Genomic DNA, 22679 nt, shown 5'->3' on the forward strand with positions numbered 1-22679 from the left:
GCATCTGTGGAAGGAAATGGATGGTCAATACTTTAGCTCCTGACCCTTCACCTGGACCTGTAAGTCCAGAGAGTCCAGGTGAAGGGCCTCGATCCAAAATGTTGACTGTCCATTTCCCTCCATAGATGCTGCCTGACTAGCTGAGCTCCCCCAGCATTTTGTGTTTCTCCAGGTTCCAGAATCCGCAGAGTCTCTTGTGTTTCCATTTCTCTGCCTAAATTATGTTCCCAGACTAGGAGTTATTCGAACCTATCAATTAGGAGCATGAGTAGGCCACTTGCCCCTTCAGCTTGCCCTACCATCTAATATTATTTTAATATCAATTCACATCACCCACGCTCCACCCTCGCTTGTCAAGAACTAACTACCTCTGCCTTACAACTATTCAAAGCCCCTGCCCTTTAAACGTAGAACATAGAATATTACATACAGTACAGACCCTTTGGTCTACGATGTTGTGCTAAGCCCTTAACTCACTCTAAAATCAATCTAACCTTTCCCTGCTATATAGCCCTCCATATTTCTTTCACCCATGCCTATCTAAAATTCTCTTCAATGTTCCTATCATATCTGCCTCTACCAGCACCCCTGGCAATGCATTCCATGCACCTACTGCTCTCTGTGTAAAACAATACCTCTGACACCCCCTCTACACTTTCCTATAAACAAAGTTATGTCCCCTCATAGCCATTTCCACTCTGGGAAAAATTCTGCGGATATCCACTTTATCTATGCCTTTTATCATCTTATACACATCAATTATGCTCCTATCTTTCCTCATAAGACAGTTCTCCAGTGCTGGCAAATCTCCTATGCACCGTCTCTAAAGTGACCAGAACTGAACACAATACTCCAAATGTGATGTAGTTCGAGTTTTACAGAGCTGAACAAGGACTCTGCAGAAGACAGTTCCAAAGACTCATGACCCTCTGAGAGAAAGAAAATCTCCGTGATTTCACAGTGTTTCCCTGAACCAGAATTGGGTGCCAAGCAAGTTGTGAGAAAATGAGACTGAACTGAGTGATAAACTACCTGGTATCCCTCAGAGGGGAGGTAAGTTTTATTGGGAGTGAGTCATAATTTGAAATAGCGAGTGAGAGAGAGAGAGAGAGACATCATTGCAAGGCAGGAGCTATTTGTAAAGAAACAGTCTCATTGGGAGTGAGTTTTATTTGAGCCAATAAAAAGAAGGGAGGTGTAAACAGGGCAGCCATTGTTGGCGTGGCAATTGTTGGTGTGGGCCAGTGTTAGAATGGGAGGATTTGACTCAACAGTTTTGGCGAGAACAGGTTTGGGTAAGCACAGGCAGAGGTTCCAAGTAAGTTGATGGTAAGTTTTTTTTTCTCTTTATTTGTCTATTAGTAAATACATAGTACGCTGAGAAAGGGTCCAGAGTTAGTGGTATGTTCGAGTGAGGTGTGGGAATTCTGGGAAACCTCTCGCCTCCCTAAGACTGTGTTAGGGAACTGGAACTGCAGCTCAAAGGCTGCAGGCTCTTGCAGGAGGCAGGTACCTGGGTGGCTGTCAGGACAAGGAAAGAGAACAGGCAGCTAGTGCAGGGTAGCCCTGTGGCCATTTCACTCGATAATAAGTATATTGCTGTGAATACTGTTGGGGGGTGGGGGGGCAGGGGAAAACCTACCAGGGAGAAACTGCAGTGAGCAAGTCCCTGGCACTGAGTCTGGCTCTGTGGCTCAGACGGAAGGGGGGAGAGGAAGTGTGCAGTAGTGATGGGGGATTCCATGGTAAGGGGAGCGGACAGGAGGTTCTGTGGAAGTGAAAAAGGCACCCGAATGGTATATTGCTTCCAAGGTGCCAGGATCAGGGATGTCTTGGATCAGGTCCATGGCATTCTAAAAGGGGAAGGTGAGCAGCCAGAAGTCTTGGTACATATTGGCACTAATGACATAGGTAGGAAATGGGAGGAGGTCTCGAAGAGAGAATATAGAGAGTAAGGTAGGAAACTGAAAAGCAGGACATCCCCAGAAGTAATCTCTGGACTGCTGCCTGAGCCATACTCCATGAGGGTAAGAATAGAATGGTATGGCAGGTGAATGTGTGGCCGAGGACTTGGTGCAGGGGGCAGGGTTTTTATATTTCTGGATCATTGGGATCTCTTCTGTACAATAAAACCCTGAACCCAAGGGAGACCAATATCCTTGCGGCAGGTTTGCTAGAGCTGTTGGGGAAGGTATAAAGTAATTCAGCAGGGGGTTGGGAACTGGAATGATGGGGCTGAGCATGGGGCAGCTGGTATACAAGTAGATGCAGTGCGTAGTGAGACTGTGAGGAAGGACAGGCTGATGATAGGGCAAAATTGCAGTCAATGGGTTGAATTTAAGTATAACAAAGGGCAACATCGAAAAGGGTGATGAATACAAGACTGAAGATGTTATATTTGAATGCACATAGTGTACAGAATAAGGTAGATGATCTTGAGCACAATTAGAGATGATTAAGTTGTGGCTGAAAGAAGATCGTAACTGGGAGCTTAACGTCCAAACATACACATTGTATTGAAAGGACAGGCAGGTAGGCAGAGGGCGTGGGGTGTCTATCGGTAAAACCTGAAGTCAAACCCTTACGTAGGATTGGAAGATGTAGAATCCTTGTAGGTAAAGTTAAGAAAGTGCAAGGGTAAAAAAGACCCTGGTGGGAGTGGTATACAGGCCAGGATGTGGGATACAAATTACAACGGGAGATAGAAAAGGCAAGTAAAAAGGGCAATGTTACAATAGTGACAGGGGATTTCAATCTGCAGGTAGACTGGGAAAATCAGATTGGTGCTGGGTCCCAAGAGAGAATTTGTAGAATTGCTATGAGATGGTTTTTAGAGCAGCGTGTGGCTGAGCCCATTAGGGGAAAAACAATTTGGATTGGGTGTTGTGTAATGAACCAAATTTGATTAGGGAGCTTAAAGTAAAGGAACCCTTAGGAGACAGTAATCATAATATGATAGAATTCACCTTGCAGTTTGAGAGGGAGAAGGTAAAGTCAGATGTATCAGTATTACAGCGGAGTAAAGGGAATTACAGAGACATGAGAGAGGAGCTGGCCAAAGTTGATTGAAAGGGGGCACTCACAGGGATGACAGCAAAAAAAACAACGGCTGGAGTTTCTGGGGGAAATTTGGAAGGTGCAGGGTAGATGCATCCCAAAAATGAAGAAGTATTCTAAAGGGAGGATGAAGCAACTGCGGCTGACAAGAGAAGTCAAAGGCAGTAAAAAGGAAAAGAGAGACCATATAATATAGCAAAAATTTATGGGGAGTTAGATGATTGGGAAGCTTTTAAAAAACAACAAAAAGCAACTAAAAAGTCATGAGCAAAAGATTAAATACGAAGGGAAGCTAGGCAATAATATAATAAAGGAAACCTAATGATTTTTCAGATATATAGAAAGCAAACTTTACTTTGGACTCACTTTACACCGCACGCTGTCGGAGCAGTGCTGCCAGGATAACCAAGGACACGACCCACCCAGCCAACACACTTTTTGTCCCTCTTCCCTCCGGGAGAAGGCTCAGGAGCTTGAAGACTCGTACTGCCAGATTTGGGAACAGCTTCTTTCCAAATGTGATAAGACTGCTGAATGGATCCTGACCCGGATCTGGGCCGTACCCTCCAAATATCCAGACCTGCCTCTCAGTCTTTTTGCACTACCTCACTTCCCATTTTTCTATTTATGACTTACAATTTAAATTTTTAATAATACTAATTTTTACTATTTTTAATATTGTTAATATTTAATATTTGTAATCCAAGGAGCGGGAAGCGCAGAATCAAATATCGCTGTGATGATTGTACGTTCTAGTATCAATTGTTTGGCGACAATAAAGTATAAAGTATAAAAGGGGCAAGAATGGATATTGGACCACTGGAAAATGACGCTGGGGAGGTAGTAATAGGGGACAAAGAAATGGTGGAGGAACTTATTAATTATTTTGTGTCTTCACTGTGGAAGACACTTACAGTATGGCAGAAATTCGAGTGTGTCACAGGACAGAAGTGAATGTAGTTGCTACTACTAAGAAGAAGGTACTTGGGAAGCTAAAAGGTCTGAAGGTAGATAAATCACCTGGACCAGATGGACTACACCCCAGGATTTTGAAAGAGCAGGTTGTGGAGTTAATGGAGGCATTTGTAATGATCTTTCAAGAATCACTAGATCCTGGAATGGTTCTGGAGGACCGGGAAACTGCAAATGTCACTCACCTCTTTCGGAAGGGAAGGAGGCAGAAAAAAGGAAATTATAAGCCAGTCAGCCATTCTTCAGTGGTTGGGAAGACACTGGAGTCCATTACTAAGGATGAGGTTTCGGGGTACTTTGAGGTACATGATAAAATAGGCCGTAGTCAGCATGGTTTCCTCAAGGGGAAATCTTGCCTGACAAATCTGTTAGAATTCTTTGAGGAAACAAAAGGCAAGATAAACAAAGGAGAGTCAGTGGATGTTTTTACTTGGATTTTCAGAAGGCCTTTGACAAGGTGTCGCACATGAGGCTGCTTAACAAGATAACAGGTTACTGGGAGAAAGCAAGAGAATGGGGTCGAGAGGAATAATAAATCCATCATGATGGAATGGTGGAGCAGACTCGAAAAGAAGAATGGCCTAATTCTACTCTTGAGTCTTATGGTCTAATTAGAATGAGATTTGAATTGGGTCACAAATCAAGTCCTGTAGCATGCTAGGACAGTAATCTTACACATCACACTACAAGACCCAGAAGATCTGCCCAACAACTTGAATTCACCAGAAAGAGATGACACCAATGAGAGGTATGCATTACTCACAGACTATTGGCAATGATCAGCAGGTCCGCATTGTCAAAAAGGGTGACTCCAGGTACCTCCAACATTATGATGTATATCAGCTCAATGGTCAACATGAGGAAGAGCTTCCCGATACTGCTGATCTGCAGGAATACAGCGCACGCCAGCAAACTCAACAGTACACAGTAGGTGAAGTACTGGCCAGGGAAAGAAAGATGAATGCGTTAGTCAGAATCAACATCCTTGGGCAAATCAGCCATTGGTGGAGTAGATATCAAAAGTGAAAAGTAAATTTATTATCAAAGAACATATTATCACCATATTCTACCTTGAGATTCATTTTCTAGCAGGCATTTTCAGGAAAATAAAAAAATGCAATAGAATTTATGAAAACCTAAACATGAAGACTGACAGACACACAACCAATGTGCAAAAGACGACAGATGGTGCAAATAAATAATAAATAATTGAGTGTAGAGTCTGTAGGTTGTGGAATCTGAGCTGTGGTGCGTGATGTTATCCACACTGTTTTAGCAGCCTGATGGTTGAAGGGTAATAACTTCCTGAACCTGTAGCATGGGTCCTGAGGCACCTGTGCCTCATGGCCAACGGTAGCAATGAGAAGAATGCCTGGTCTGGATGATGGGGGCCTTTCATGATGGATGCTGCTTTCCTGTGGCAGTGCTACATATAAATGTGTTCAGTGGTGGGGAGAATTTGCTCGTAATGGACTGGGCTGTATCCAACACTTGCTGGAGGCTTTTTCATTCTTGGGCTTGGTATTTCCATAGCAGGCCACGAAGCGACCATACAAGTGTGTCGAATTTTAGATGATATGCAAATCTATGCAAACTTCTGAGAAAACAGAGGCACCGCTGTGCCTTGTTGGTAATAACACTTCAAACGGCAGTTTAAGCATCCACTCCCTCTAGTTGTGTGTAATACCCCCCATTCACTAGTCACTAACACAAAAGAGAAATGCCATCATAACACAGGTTTACAAACTTAACAACAGGGGCATTTTGCAACACTTCAAAGACAGGGTGAAACTTTTCCATTATGGCACCTTCTAAGATCCCCAGTGAGCATTACAACCAGAGGGTGGCTGAGGGGCAGGAGAGAGAGGAAGTGTTATGGGACAGGGGATTGGATGGCACGGCAGCATAGTGGTTAACGTAAAGCTATTACAGCACAAACAGTCCGGGTTCAATTCTGCCACTCCCTGTAAGGAGTTTGTTCATTCTACGGGTTTCTACGGGTGCTCAAGCTTCCTCCCACATTCCAAAGATGTATGGGTCAGTAGGTTCACTGGTCACAGGAGTGTAATTGCACGGTGTGGGCTCATTGGGAACAGGAGTGTAATTGCACGGTGTGGGCTCACTGGGAACAGGGGTGTAATTGCACGGTGTGGGCTCATTGGGAACAGGGGTGTAATTGCACGGTGTGGGCTCACTGGGAACAGGGGTGTAATTGCACGGTGTGGGCTCACTGGGAACAGGGGTGTAATTGCACGGTGTGGGCTCATTGGGAACAGGGGTGTAATTGCACGGTGTGGGCTCACTGGGAACAGGGGTGTAATTGCACGGTGTGGGCTCACTGGGAACAGGGGTGTAATTGCACGGTGTGGGCTCACTGGGAACAGGGGTGTAATTGCACGGTGTGGGTCATTGGTCACAGGAGTGTAATTGCACGGTCTGGGCTCACTGGTCACAGGGGTGTAATTGCACGGTGTGGGCTCATTGGTCACAGGAGTGTAATTGCACGGTGTGGGCTCATTGGTGTCAGGGGTGTAATTGCACGGTCTGGGCTCACTGGTCACAGGGGTGTAATTGCACGGTGTGGGCTCACTGGTCACAGGAGTGTAATTGCACGGTCTGGGCTCACTGGTCACAGGGGTGTAATTGCACGGTCTGGGCTCACTGGTCACAGGAGTGTAATTGCACGGTCTGGGCTCACTGGTCACAGGGGTGTAATTGCACGGTCTGGGCTCACTGGTCACAGGGGTGTAATTGCACGGTCTGGGCTCACTGGTCACAGGAGTGTAATTGCACGGTCTGGGCTCACTGGTCACAGGGGTGTAATTGCACGGTCTGGGCTCATTGGTCACAGGAGTGTAATTGCACGGTCTGGGCTCACTGGTCACAGGGGTGTAATTGCACGGTGTGGGCTCATTGGTCACAGGAGTGTAATTGCACGGTGTGGGCTCATTGGTGTCAGGGGTGTAATTGCACGGTCTGGGCTCACTGGTCACAGGGGTGTAATTGCACGGTGTGGGCTCACTGGTCACAGGAGTGTAATTGCACGGTCTGGGCTCACTGGTCACAGGGGTGTAATTGCACGGTCTGGGCTCACTGGTCACAGGAGTGTAATTGCACGGTCTGGGCTCACTGGTCACAGGGGTGTAATTGCACGGTCTGGGCTCACTGGTCACAGGGGTGTAATTGCACGGTCTGGGCTCACTGGTCACAGGAGTGTAATTGCACGGTCTGGGCTCACTGGTCACAGGGGTGTAATTGCACGGTCTGGGCTCATTGGTCACAGGAGTGTAATTGCACGGTCTGGGCTCACTGGTCACAGGGGTGTAATTGCACGGTGTGGGCTCATTGGTCACAGGAGTGTAATTGCACGGTGTGGGTCATTGGTGTCAGGGGTGTAATTGCACGGTGTGGGTCATTGGTGTCAGGGGTGTAATTGCACGGTGTGGGTCATTGGGGTCAGGGGTGTAATTGCACAGTGTGGGCTCTCTGGGGTCATAGGGGTGTAATTGCACAGTGTGGGCTCATTGGGGTCAGGGGTGTAATTAAACGGTGGGAGCTCGTTGGGGTCAGGGGTGTAATTAAACGGTGGGAGCTCATTGGGGTCAGGGGTGTAATTACACGGTGGGAGCTCATTGGGGACAGGGGTGTAATTACACGGTGGGAGCTCATTGGTCACAGCGGTTAATTGCACAGTGTGGGCTCATTGGGGTCAGGGGTGTAATTAAACGGTGGGAGCTCATTGGGGTCAGGGGTGTAATTACACGGTGGGAGCTCATTGGGGACAGGGGTGTAATTGCACGTTGTGGGCTCATTGGGTTCAGGGGTGTAATTACACAGTGTGGGCTCATTGGTCTCAGGGGTGTAATTGCAGGGTGTGGGCTCATTAGTTACAGGAGTGTAATTGCAGGGTGTGGGCTCACTGGTCACAGGTGTGTAATTGCACGGTGTGGACTCATTGGGGACAGGTGTGTAATTGCACAATGTGGGCTCATTGGAGTCAGGGGTGTAATTGCACGGTGTGGGCTCATTGATCACAGGGGTGTAATTGCACAGTGTGGGCTCATTGGTCATAGGGGTGTAATTGCACGGTGTGGGCTCACTAGTTACAGGAGCGTAATTGCACAGTGTGGGCTCATTGGGGACAGGGATGTAATTGCACGGTGTGGGCTCATTACTGTCAGGGGTGTAATTGCATAGTGTGGGCTCACTGGTCACAGGGGTGTAATTGCACGGTGTGGGCTCACTGGTCACAGGGGTGTAATTGCACGGTGTGGGCTCATTGGTCACAGGGGTGTAATTGCACAGTGTGGGCTCATTAGGGTCAGGGGTGTAATTGCACGGTGTGGGTCTTTGGGGTCAGGTGTGTAATTGCACGGTGTGGGCTCATTAGGGACAGGGGTGTAATTGCACGGTGTGGGCTCACTGGTCACAGGGGTGTAATTGCACGGTGTGGGCTCACTGGTCACAGGGGTGTAATTGCACGGTGTGGGCTCATTGGTCACAGGGGTGTAATTGCACGGTGTGGGCTCACTGGTCACAGGGGTGTAATTGCACGGTGTGGGCTCACTGGTCACAGGGGTGTAATTGCACGGTGTGGGCTCATTGGTCACAGGGGTGTAATTGCACAGTGTGGACTCATTGGGGTCAGGGGTGTAATTGCACGGTGTGGGTTCATTGGGGACAGGGGTGTAATTGCACAGTGTGGGCTCACTGGTCACAGGGGTGTAATTGCACAGTGTGGACTCATTGGGGTCAGGGGTGTAATTGCACGGTGTGGGTTCATTGGGGTCAGGGGTGTAATTGCACGGTGTGGGTTCATTGGGGTCAGGGGTGTAATTGCACGGTGTGGGTTTATTGGGGACAGGGGTGTAATTGCACGGTGTGGGCTCTTTGGTCACAGGGATGCAATTGCACAGTGTGGGTTCATTGGTCACAGTGGTGTAATTGCACGTTGTGGGCTCATTGGGGTCAGGGGTGTAATTGCACGGTGTGGGCTCACTGGGGTCAGGGGTGTAATTGCACAGTCTGGTTCATTGGTTACAGGGGTGTAACTGCACGGTGTGTGTTCATTGGGGTCAGGGGTGTAATTGCATGGTGTGGGCTTATTAGGGCCAGGGGTGTAACTGCAGGGTGTGGTTCATTGATTACAGGGGCGTAATTGCAGGGTGTGAGTATTTGGTCACAGGGGCGTAATTGCATGATGTGTGCTTATTGGGGACGGGTTGTATTGCACGATGTGGGTCACTGGGGACAGGGGTGTAATTGCATGGTGTGGGTTCATTGGTCACAGGGGTGTAATTGCACGTTGTGGGCTCATTGGTCACAAGGCGTAATTGCACGGTGTGAGCTCATTAGGGACAGGGGTTGTATTACATGATGTGTGTCACTGAGGTCAGGGGTGTAATTGCACGTTGTGGGCTCATTGGTCACAAGGCGTAATTGCATGGTGTGGGTAATTGGTCACAGGGGTGTAATTGCACGGTGTGAGCTCATTAGGGACAGGGGTTGTATTGCACGATGTGGGTCACTGGGGTCAGGGGTGTAATTGCACGTTGTGGGTTCATTAGTCACAAGGTGTAATTGTACGGTGTGGGCTCATTGGGGCCAGAAGGTCTTATTACTGCAATGTATCGCTGCACAATCTAACTGACCCTGAAGGGCTCAATGGCCTCTTTTTGTGCTGTAAGAAGAAAACTAGACTGAGGCAGTAGCAAGACAGACGCAGTTGCAATTGTCATGTTGTTTTACAACCTCACTCTTCAGTTTGAGCAATTTAATAAATTTGACCGTGGGGATACACAAGAGGCAAATGATGTTTTTGCATCTACACTTATGATCTCCTGAGTCTTCAATATGCCATCCCTTCCACGTACAGTGTGTGAAACTTTGACGAACTTCCATAGCTGCCCAGATCCTGTACTGGTTGCATCACAGCCTGTAATGGATACACCAGAACTAAAAACCCTACAAATAGTGGTGTACACAGCCCAGATCATCACAGGAAAAATCCTCCCCACCACTGATCACATCTACAAGGAGCTCTGCTGCAAGAAAGCAGCAGCCATCATCAAAGACCCCCACCATCCAGGCTAAGTTCTCTTCTTACTGCTGCAATTGGGAAGGAGTTACAGGATCTTAAGTCCCACACCACCAAGTTCAGGAACAGTTATTACCCTTCAACCACCAGACTCCTGAGCCAGTGTGGATAACTTCACTCACCTTGACAGTAAACTGATCACTGAACACAACCTATCCACTCACTTTCAAGGATCTACAATTCATGTTCTCAGTTTTTCTACATATGTATGCCTTTATCTATTTATTTAATTGGCACATTGGTTGTTTGTCAGTCTTTGTTTGTAGTTTTTCAATTGTATTTTTTGTTCTACTGTGAATGCCTGCAAGTAAATGAATCGCAGGGTGATAAATACGTACTTTAATTATTAGTTTACTTTGAATGTTAACTTTGAACTGAATCCCAACAACCGTCTTTCTGCACATGGACTGTCCGCTGCCAAGAAATTTCTTCTCAACTCACTCCACAGTGAATGCTTTCTAAAGAGACTATGAAACCTGATTTTAGACATCAGCCAGATGAGATATCTATGCAGTAAACCCCAATAAAATGTGGTGTGCTTCAGTGCAATCACTTTTGCTAAACTTTAGACAGTAGCAACAAAGTCAGCTTAATTTCCTTTCAAAGGATTATTCCCATTCCACAATCCTAGCAATCAGCTGGGTGAATCTGCATTGCACTTCAGCTAGCATCTTATTGGATGCTCTCCGTGTGTTGTTCTGCTGAACACTGTCAGCATGCTACGTTGGTACTGATAGGTGTGGCGACACTTGCAGGCCGCCCCAAGCACACCCTCAGAGTGTGCTGGTTGTTAACGCAAATGATGCATCTCACTCTATGTTTTGATGTACATGTGATTAATAAATAAAACTGATGTAATCTAATCCATTTCCTGCTACTGAAACAGGCCCTTTGGTCCAACTCTTCCATACTGACCCCTGTGCCTGGCAATCAAGTCCCACTTGCCCACACTTGGGCCATTTCCTCCTCTGCTCCTCCTACCCATGTACCAGGGGTGATTGATAAGTTTGTGGCCTAAGGTAGAAGGAGATGAGTTATACAGCTCTCGTTACATGCACATGCAGTTCAACTCTTTGAGTGATTATGCAGAAAGTTTGAAGTTAATAAGTCATCAGGGATGATTGATAAGTTCGTGGCCTAAGGTAGAAGGAGATGAGTTATTAACTTCAAAGTAGGAGGGGCATTGATAGAATAAGAAAGGACATACTCAGTGACAACAGAGTTCGTCACCAAAGGATGCAGAGTGGGATTGTTTTCAAAGAGAGAACAGCAACATGTAGATCTGAATGGTCTCCCCTGAATGCTGAGGTTCCATAGATATAGGAATCTGTCAGCATTACCTCAGGGAAGTTACAGCTGGGTTGTTTGCCACCACATTCGACTGTTTCCAAGTCCAGACTGTAGTTTGAGAATGAATTGACAATGTGACAGGCATTGACGTTACTGAGGGTCGTGTTGAACTCTTTGGCGACACAGCTCTGTAAATCCTGGGTGTTGCAGACAAACTGGAAGAAAAATAACCAAGGCGTTAAAAATATCTCCACATACATGTGGCTGGAATGCTCTGAGATATGTTTCCTCCCTTTCTCTTTCACCTGATGGGGTACAACTCCAGTTAAGACCATAAGACACAGGAGCAGAATTAGGCCATTCAGCCCATCAAGTCTGCTGTACTATTCTATCATGGCTGATTTATTATCCTGTTCAACAACTTCCTCCTGTCTTTTCCCCATAACCTTTGACACCCTTACTAATCAAGAATCTACTCATCTCTGCTTTAAATAGCTGAGTGATGATGGCGCTAAATGGCCACTCCTTTGCTTACATCTTCAGAAACAGCTTTATTTCTATCTTTAATATCTCATTTTTTCCTTTTCCAGGTCCTTTAGAAGACCCTGACCTGGACTCTGACTTCAGTTCTTTGCGGGAATGGGACCCACTCTCAGGGCCTCATGACCGGCCGCTTTTCAATATGCCAAGGACGCGACATAGAAGACTACTGCGCCTTCAGGGTGCCAGATTTTTCGTGGCTTCGGAGGCAGAAGGATTCAAGGCTGGTGCCACCGACTGATGCGTTGCAGGAGAACAAGGAAGATCAGAAGCAGTGGGTTTGCTGCTGGCTGTGTGCCCAGAGGCACAGAGCTTGGAAAAAGCAACGCAACAGACTATTAACACCATAAATCAGCCAGTTGCTTTGTTATGTCTCCCCTCTCGCTGTGGAATGGGGATATCTCTTTTTCCCTTATTAGGGAGAGAGAGAGCCTGTGGTATATCGAATTACAGGGTGAACGAGTAGTCTCTGGAGTACTGCAAGTCTGTGTCTTTATCGATGCTTTGCTGCACGCTTGAGTGGTTGGTGGAGGGAGCAGATGCTTTTGTGCTGGTGGGGGGGGTCGTTGTTTATGTGTGGGAGAGGGAACTGGGGGGGCCTTGGAGTTCTAACATTTAACTGTCGTTCATTCTTTGGGGCACTCTTCTGTTTTTGTGGATGTTTGCGAAGAAACAGAATTTCAGGATGTATATTGTATACATTTCTCTGACATTAAATGTACCTATTGAAACCTATTAAATATACACAATGACTTGGCCTCCACAGCCGTCTGTGGCAATGAATTCTACAGATTCACCACCTTTGGGCTAAAGAAATTCTTCCTCATCTCTGTTCTAAAGGGACATCCCTCAATTCTGAGGCTGTGTCTTTGGTCCTACCTGAACTCCCCCACCATAGGAGATATCCTCTCCACATCCACTCTAAGCTAGGCCTTACAATAGGTTTCAAGAGACCCCTCCCCCCATTCTTCTAAACTCCAGCAACTGCAGGGCCAGGGCCATCAAATGCTCCTCATATATTAAGCCTTTCATTCTTAAAACCCTTTTCCAGACCCTCTCCAATGCCAGCTCATCTTTTCTTAGATAAAGGGTCCAAAAATGCTCAAGTACAGTGTGACCAACACCTTCTAGAGGCTCAGCATTAGATCCTCCCTTTTATATTCTAATCCTCTCAAAATGAATGCTTACCTTACCACCAAATCAACCTGCAAGTTAACCTTTAGGGAATCCTACACTAGGACTCCCAAGTCCCTTTGCACCTTGATTTATGAATTTTATCACAATTGTGGGATCTTTCTGTGCTCAGATTGGTTGCTGCCGTTCCTCAGGACAATGGTTACTAATTGGCTGAGAGGGGCTGCAAAGTGTCCTGAAAGACAATGCGAGTTCTCCTGCTGTCATATTTATTCTTAACATTTCATTCCACATCCCTACTTATTTTTATAAAATTCTTTATTCTTTATAATGTTCAACGCAGCAGGCCAGGCAGCATCTATAGGAAGAGGCGCAGTCGACGTTTCAGGCCGAGACCCTTCGTCAGGACAAGGAGTCCTGACGAAGGGTCTCGGCCTGAAACGTTGACTGTACCTCTTCCTAGAGATGCTGCCTGGCCTGCTGCGTTCACCAGCAACTTTGATGTGTGTTGCTTGAATTTCCAGCATCTGCAGAATTCCTGTTGTTTTTGTTTTTCTTTATAATGTTGCTGCTTTTGTTGCCTGACATGCAAACACACCACCCACAAATTCCTGATACATGTAAATATACACTTAGTGGCCACTTAATAACTTTGACTGGTGGTGCCAGATGGGATGGTTTGAGTATCTCAGAAACTGTTGACCTGGGATTTTCATGCACAACAGTCTCTAGAGTTTATAGAGAATGGTGCGAGAAACAAAAAGCATTCAGTGAGCAACAGTTCTGATGGCAAAAACGCCTTGTTAATGGGAGAGGTCAGAGGAGAATGGTTTAAGCAGTCAGGAAGGCGGCAATAACTCAACTAACCCTGCATTACAACAGTGGTGTGCAGAAGAGCATCTCTGTATGCACAAGACACTGAACCCTGAAGTGGATGGGCGACAGCAGCATAGGACCACACTGGGTTCCACTCCTGTACCAAACAGAGCGGCCACTGAGTGTATATGTAAATTTCATTTCAATTATCCTTAATAAAACATGCCACATATAGATGAAACACTCTAGCCACCTCAATGCTATCCCAAGCAAAGATGTGGGTGAATTCTAGTGTGCAGACAAGTGGTACAATATCATGGAAGTGGAACGGAATTGGAAAAAACTAAAATGAGATCTGTGTACCAGGTGGAAATGGGTTGTTGATGGTTGTGTAAACCTGTTTCTATTCTGTGAATCTATCCTGGATCTGGCAAAGGCGTATCTCTTATCCACTGAATACATTCAGAATCAGTCTAAAGCAAACACACAGAGATTTTCTAATACCCCTGTTACAAGACTTTTGAATGGCTCCTTAGTACAATGAGATTGACTCTTGGCCTCATAGTCTGCCTCATTATCACTTTGAATCTTTGTTTCCCTGCATTGTGTCTATAACACTTTATTCTGTAATCTGATTGCTTTTCACTTGTACTACTGTACCTCAAAGAACTGTTGTAATGAAATGAGCTATAGCGATGGCATGAAAAACAAAGATATTGCCACAGTCAGTTGTGGAGGCCAAGTCATTGGATACGTTTAAAGTTGAGGTTGATAGGTTCTTGGATAAGAGTGTCAAAGGTTACAGGGAGAAGGCAGGAGAATGGGGCTGCGAGGGAGCAAACTTAATGAGCCCAATGGCCCCTACGTTTTATGGCCTTAGTCACTGAACCTTGGTGTACGTGACAATAATAAACCAGTATACCAGATTATTACCACCTCTACCTACCATGTTGACAAAGGCAGACAGGAAGACCAGTGAGATGGTGAAGACCCCAACAATGGTGCTGTTCATCTTTGACTGGACGATCTTCTTCGACAAAAGCTGCAGTGGGACGGGGAAGATCTGGGGTAAGAAAAACATGGGGCACTTAGTCAACTGAGACAGCAACAAAAGATATCTATGCACAACACTGATTAACAAGGTTAAATATTTGTTTCTCTTCACCAGCAAAATTAGTCCCCAGCCAACATGATCACAAGATTTAAGCTAACAGGAAAAACCTGGGTTTATTGATCTTTAGTGACCTGTTTGCTGGGAAATGACAAAAAGGGGAGCAGGATTAGGCCAATGTTGGCGTATCCAGTCTCACGCTCTACAGCACATTGTTCACCACTCTTGTTCCTCTTAAATCTCCTGTAGTTCAAATATCTGTCAGCCACAGTCAGTGACTCCACCTCCACAACTCTGTACTGTAACATTTTGTAAAGCGGCTCATTGAAATATTTTTCCATTCTCCTTTCCAAAATGTATAACCTGACACTTTTCCATGTTACACTCCAACGTCTGCCAACGTCTTGCAAACTCTCCCTATAAGCTAGTCTCTGCAAGTTGGCTGGGAAGGCGTGGCCCAGTGTCTGTGAATCCACGAGTCTGCTGGAGGTTGGAAGCCGAAGATGACATGACATGTGAGGATGTGTGTGGGAGGGAGGGATGAGGTTTATTTGTTGTTGTTTGCTATGCTGTGTTGATCTGTTGAGCACTGAGAGCATGCTGTGTTGGTGTCGGAATGTGTGGCGACAGTTATGGACTGCCCCCAGCACATCCTCGGTTTTGTGTTGGTTGTTAAGGCAAATAACATATTTTACTGTAGGTTTTGATGTACATGTGATAAATAAATGAATTTGAACTTACACCCTGAGGTTCTTTTAACTCCTCCAGGTTATAGACCATGGGGTTCACATCTACATATCCTTTAAAGCTGCACACAAGTTGATGGGGGGGTGTTAAGAAGGGGGGTCGTTGTTGGCCTTTATTAGCAGGGGGAAGAGTTGTAAGGTAATGTTGCAGCTCTGTGAAACCCTGGTTAGACCACACATAGAACACAGTATTGTGTTCAGTTCTGGTCGCCTCATTATAGGAAAGATGTGGAAACGCCAGAGGGGGTGCATTGGAGATCTACCTGGATTAGAGAGAATGACTAGAGCTACAGCTTTTCTCTTTGAAGCAAAGGAGGATGAGAAGAGACTTGATAGAGGTGTACAAGATGATAAGAGGCAACAGGTGGACATATACGTGATGTTAATGATTGAGTTACGTACACATACGTGATGTTAACGACTGGGTTGTGCACACACACATGATGTTAACGATTGGGTTGTGTACACATACGTGACGTTAACGATTGGGTTGTGTACGCATATGTGACATTAACGATTGGGTTACGTACGCATATGTGATGTTAACGATGGCGTTGTGTACACATACATGTCTTCACTAAGGAGGACATAAATAATCTTCCAGAAATAGTAAGGGACAGAGGGTCCAGTGAGATGGAGGAACTGAGCGAAATACATGTTAGTAGGGAAGTGGTGTTAGGTAAATTGAAGGGATTAAAGGCAGATAAATCCCCAGGGCCAGATGGTCTGCATCCTAGAGTGCTTAAGGAAGTAGCCCAAGAAATAGTGGATGCATTAGTGATAATTTTTCAAAACTCGTTAGATTCTGGGCTAGTTCCTGAGGATTGGAGGGTGGCTAATGTAACCCCACTTTTTAAAAAAGGAGGGAGAGAGAAACCGGGGAATTATAGACCGGTTAGCCTAACGTCGGTGGTGGGGAAACTGCTGGAGTCAGTTATCAAAGATGTGATAACAGCACATTTGGAAAGCGGTGAAATGATTGGACAAAGTCAGCATGGATTTGTGAAAGGAAAATCATGTCTGACGAATCTCATAGAATTTTTTGAGGATGTAACTAGTAGAGTGGATAGGGGAGAACCAGTGGATGTGGTATATTTCGATTTTCAAAAGGCTTTTGACAAGGTCCCACACAGGAGATTAGTGTGCAAACTTAAAGCACACGGTATTGGGGGTAAGGTATTGGTGTGGGTGGAGAATTGGTTAGCAGACAGGAAGCAAAGAATGGGAATAAACGGGACCTTTTCAGAATGGCAGGCGGTGACTAGTGGGGTACCGCAAGGCTCAGTGCTGGGACCCCAGTTGTTTACAATATATATTAATGACTTGGATGAGGGAATTAAATGCAGCATCTCCAAGTTTGCGGATGACACGAAGCTGGGTGGCAGTGTTAGCAGTGAGGAGGATGCTAAGAGGATGCAGGGTGACTTGGATAGGTTGGGTGAGTGGGCAAATTCATGGCAGATGCAATTTAATGTGGATAAATGTGAAGTTATCCACTTTGGTGGCAAAAATAGGAAAACAGATTATTATCTGAATGGTGGCCGATTAGGAAAAGGGGAGGTGCAACGAGACCTGGGTGTCATTATACACCAGTCATTGAAAGTGGGCATGCAGGTACAGCAGGCGGTGAAAAAGGCAAATGGTATGCTGGCATTTATAGCGAGAGGATTCGAGTACAGGAGCAGGGAGGTACTACTGCAGTTGTACAAGGCCTTGGTGAGACCACACCTGGAGTATTGTGTGCAGTTTTGGTCCCCTAATCTGAGGAAAGACATCTTTGCCATAGAGGGAGTACAAAGAAGGTTCACCAGATTGATTCCTGGGATGGCAGGACTTTCATATGAAGAAAGACTGGATGAACTGGGCTTGTACTCGTTGGAATTTAGAAGATTGAGGGGGGATCTGATTGAAACGTATAAGATCCTAAAGGGATTGGACAGGCTAGATGCAGGAAGATTGTTCCCGATGTTGGGGAAGTCCAGAACGAGGGGCCACCGTTTGAGGATAGAGGGGAAGCCTTTTAGGACCGAGATTAGGAAAAACTTCTTCACACAGAGAGTGGTGAATCTGTGGAATTCTCTGCCACAGGAAACTGTTGAGGCCAGTTCATTGGCTATGTTTAAGAGGGAGTTAGATATGGCCCTGTGGCTACGGGGGTCAGGGGGTATGGAGGGAAGGCTGGGGCGGGGTTCTGAGTTGGATGATCAGCCATGATCATAATAAATGGCGGTGCAGGCTCGAAGGGCCGAATGGCCTACTCCTGCACCTATTTTCTATGTTTCTATGTTTCTATGTTAATGATTGGTTGTGTATACATTCGTGTCATTAACAATTAGATTACATACACATACGTGATGTTAACAATTGGGTTACATACACATATGTGATGTTAATGATTGGGTTGTGTACACATATGTGACATTAATGATTGGGTTGTGTACACATATATGACGTTAACAATGGGTTGTATAACCTTTGTTGTTTTTTGGTCAAAAGGTCCTCAAAGCATGAAGACTGAACAAGGCAAAAGAGGAAATCTCCTCTGTTGTGTATGTGGCCTGGTTACACAACAATGCTATTAATAAAAACGATGGAGATGGGAGCTAAGGTTCATGATTCTTTATTGCCAGAAACCGAACTCGGCACACAAGTACAGATCAATATGCGCCTAATAGCGCATTCAACGACATGTTACTAAAACATAAAGTAGTCCCTTATTATACTGTAGGCTATACAGTACACTCCTCCCCTTTTATTTTAATAGTGTATCAACTGTTTTTTTTACTGGGCACTATGCTAAACAAATATGCTTACCCTTAACATACAAACGCCTACCATTTGTTTACTTAGTAACTTAATAATGTCAAATTATAACAAAGTAACGTAATAATATCAAATTATAACAAGCTTTTTTTTACTTTCGGTCCGGGACCCATTTATAACTCAAGTCTCGGGGCGGGGGGGTGGCTTCTCTGCCTCTATTCTTTTGAAAGTCTCCTTGAAATCCACATCATCAGTATTGATATAAACATTTAACCATTCCATTTGAAATCTTCTCCTGGCTAGTCTCAGTTTCAGATTCATCTTCACTTCTATCCTTACAGTCACAGGATTCAGTTGGAGAAGCAGCAGAAACAAGACAAGATGCAGGGATCTTCTGACTATCCACAGGATCAGGCGCAGTTGTTACGTTGCTCTGTTCAGATTTCAAAGCTGTTGTTGATACTCAACACCCATCCATGATTCCTTCTCAATTTGTCCTGGCTCATCAAAATTGATTAATTCTGACCTGTTTCTATATCCACGTAACTGGCTTGATGCTGGGGCAATGGTAAACTAGGAGAGCTTGCTTTCTTCCCAGATTTTGGAACATGCAAAGCAAGCGGGTATCGTGGTTCAGGATTGATGAGGTCTGGAAGATTACTCAGTTTAGCTCCATTTTTGATCAGCTGAATATAATTATTGAAATTTTTCTTTGTATATTTGATCTTGCTTGAGACCAGCAGCGGTAGCATCCCATTTGTTCACAGTGTCTTGAATATGTGATGGATCAGCAATTGGCCCCTTTGTCTTATCCATTAGCATGCTGAGCTGATGTTCCGTCTCTAACAGAGCTTCCTCCAGGTTACTGAGTAAGAAATCTCTGCGCACCTCCAGCAAAAGACACTCTTGACTGATTGCTTTTTTTTAATATTCTCTGTTTCAGTCCATTGTGCATTTGCAATCTCTTCATTCAGCTGTCGCTGTTCATAGCGCCATTTTTCCTGTTCATTTTCCAGTTCTTTTTTTAGTTTCAGCAGTTCCTCATTCTTGTCATTCACTGATTTTACATACCTTTCACATTCAGCTTTTTTTAACTTTAATTAATTTTTTGACTTTCTGTAATTGTGTTTTATGATTTATTTGTTCCTGATCCATCCTGTTAGATTTTTCCTGGAGTTGACGGTGGACACTATTAATTTCTTGCTGTATGCCTGCATTTTCTTTCTCTCTCTCTTGAATTCTTTGTTTCCATTCTTTGATTTCAAGATAGCTTTCATTTTCTATTTGCATGCAGCTGTCACGCAGATCTCCGACTGTGTCTCTTGCTCTCCCAAAGTTCCCGACCCAGGCTGTGCTCCCACTTCCTTTCAGACTCGCGGCCTCACTCTGCCTCCTTCTCCTGCTCCTTGGCTCGTTCCTTGCTTTCTTCTTCCGAGTGTCGTTATCAATTAAAACATGGCGTTCTGATAGAATGTAGGTTCATTAATCTTGTCACCAATTTGTTGTGTATGTGGCCTGGTTACACAACAATGCTATTAATAAAAACACTGGAGACGGGAGCTAAGGTTCATGGTTCTTTACTGGCAGAAACCGAACTCGGCACACACATACAGATCAATACGTGCCTAACAGCGCATTCAATGATGTGTTACTAAAACATAAAGTAGTCCCTTATTATACTGTAGACTATACAGTACATCCTCAGAAAGCAAAAATGAACTTCTTCAAGTTTGGTATTAGCGGAAAACAAGTAGTAGTAAATTCAACAGCAAATAAAAATAAAAAAAGAGAACTGCATATACATGAAATTTGAAATACAAAGAGAAAATGCTGGAAAAAAAAATGGAGGTTGGTGGGTATTCACGAGCTTCCAGAGCTACCTAATGTCTTGACCCAAAATGTCAACTGTTCATTCCCCTCTATAGATGCTGCCTGGCCTGCTGAGATTTTCCAAACATTTTGTTAATGTTGCCAGAGAAAGTTGCAGATACCATAACAACGTTGAGGACATCCTCAAGGTGTGGCTCTTCAACAAGGCAGCATCCATCATTAAAGACCCTCACCATCCAGGACTTGCCCCCTTCACATTTCTACCATCAGGGAGGAGGAACAGGAGTCTGAAGACCCATACTCAACGATTCAGGAACAGCTTCCTCCTGTCTGTCATCAGATTTCTGAATGGTCCATGACACATGAAGAATACCACATTTTTTATACTATTCATTTGTTCTGCAATTTTTAGTAATTTTGCACTGTGCTTCTACTGCAAAACCACAAATTTCACATCATATACAATAGCAATAATGTACTTGATTCTGACCCTGGAAAATCAATTGGACAGGTTCAAAGACAGATAAGGTTTAGAGGGGGAATGGACCAAATAGACAGGTCCTGATGAAGGGTCTTGGCCCGAAACTTCAACTGCATATTGCCCTCCATAGTTGCTGCCTGACTTGCTGAGTTCCTCCAGCGTTTTGTGTGTGACTTAGATGAGCATCTTTACGGAGACAGGCTGAAGGACCACGTTTATGCCATATCACTCTAAATCAGTGTATTACGACCATAAGACATAGGAGCAGAATTAGGCCATTTGGCCCATCGAGTCTTCTCTGCCATTCTATCATGGCTGATTTATTATCCCTGACAACCGCATTCTCCTGCCTTCTCCCTGTAACCTTTGACGCCCTTACTAATCAAGAACCTATCAAACTAAGTTTTAAATATACCCAATGACTTGGCCCCCACAGTCATCTGTGGTAATGAATTTCAAAGATTCACCATCCTCTGGCTAAAGAAATTCCTGCTCAGCTCTGTTCTAAAGGGACACCCCTCTATTCTGAGGATGTGCACTCTGGTCATAGATTCCTCCACTGTAGGAAACATCCTCTTCATGTCCACTCTATCTAGGTCTTTCAATATTCGATAGGTTTCAATGAGTTTCCCCATCATTCCTTAAACTCCAGCGAATACAAGCCCAGTGCCATCAAATGCTCCTCCTATGTTAACCCAGATATTCCCTCTGTGATATTGCTCCAAAGGTACTTAATTGATTGTAAATTAAGTCTTTAAGTGCCTTTTGGCACCACAGTAGTGCAACTGTTAGCGCAACACTATTATAGCTTGGGGTGTTCTGGAGTTCAGAGTTGAACTCCAGCGCCATTCTGTAAGGATCTCTGTACATCCTCCCTGTGGGATGTGTGGGTTTTCTCCTGGTCCTCTGGTTTCCTCCTACAGTCCAAAGACCTACCGAGTGGGTTAATTGGTCACTGTAAATTGTCCTGCATTTAGGTTAGGGTTAATTGAGTTTGTCGGGATTGCCGGGGCGGTGTGGCTCGAAGGGCCTGTTCTGTGTTGTATTGCTAAGTCACTCAACAAACAAACCCCTTGGAGTTACCAACCTATCTTCTTGTTTTACATTGTAATTGAACAGAGAACTGGGAATTTTGGGAGACATGAAATGAATCTGGAGGATGCATGTTTTATGTAACTGGAAACATTTTTCCTTTTCTGACAAGCACACCTATTGTTCATTGCTTCTCTTTTAGTACCAGGTACCAATGACTCATACTGCAGTCCATGTTTATATAACCTGTGCTACTAATTCAGAATAAGTGATCTTATCACGGGAGGAGTTTTTCTAAATAAGTAAACAGATATGACCAGAATGCACATATACTTAATCAGTGTGCTTAACTCATGATATCAGTTCCTTGACTAGCAGTAAGATGGGTAGTATTCTATTGGGTTCAATGGAATTGATATTTCAGGTAATTGCATTAGCTGGTTGCTTTGATTGGTCACACCCAGCAACTGGTTGTAAGAGCAATCTGCGCAGATTCAGCACGTCATTTAAAACTATGCTGCACAGTGGAGAGTAACTTGACTGGTTGCATCACAGCTTGGGACGGAAACACCAATGCCCTGGAATGAAGAAGTCTACAAAAAGTGGTGGATACTGCCCAGTCCGTCACAGGCAAAGCCCTCCTCACCACTGAGCACCACAAGGAAGCAGCATCCGTCATCAAGGACCCCCACCATCAAGGCCATGTTCACTTCTCACTGCTGCCATCGGGAAGAAGCCTTAGGTCCCACACCACCAGGTTCAGGAACCTTTGATTATCAGGCTCCTGAACTATCGAGAATAACTTCACTC

General features: G+C 45.0%; 1 protein-coding gene across 2 annotated transcripts in view; it reads right to left on the reverse strand.

Moving 5' to 3' along the window:
- The window catches only part of adcy5 (adenylate cyclase 5), a 395092-nt gene that overhangs the window by 28035 nt on the left and 344378 nt on the right, over window positions 1-22679 (reverse strand). For both annotated transcript variants that reach the window (XM_063051336.1, XM_063051335.1), the window contains 3 exons: window positions 14853-14969; window positions 11467-11631; window positions 4793-4968 (listed from right to left, as the gene is read on the reverse strand). In XM_063051336.1, the coding sequence (XP_062907406.1) occupies window positions 4793-4968; window positions 11467-11631; window positions 14853-14969 (458 nt within the window). The remainder of the gene's footprint in view (window positions 1-4792; window positions 4969-11466; window positions 11632-14852; window positions 14970-22679) is intronic.

The sequence above is a fragment of the Mobula hypostoma genome, chromosome 6 (genome assembly GCF_963921235.1).
Source record: "Mobula hypostoma chromosome 6, sMobHyp1.1, whole genome shotgun sequence".
Classification (NCBI taxonomy): Eukaryota; Metazoa; Chordata; class Chondrichthyes; order Myliobatiformes; family Myliobatidae; genus Mobula; species Mobula hypostoma.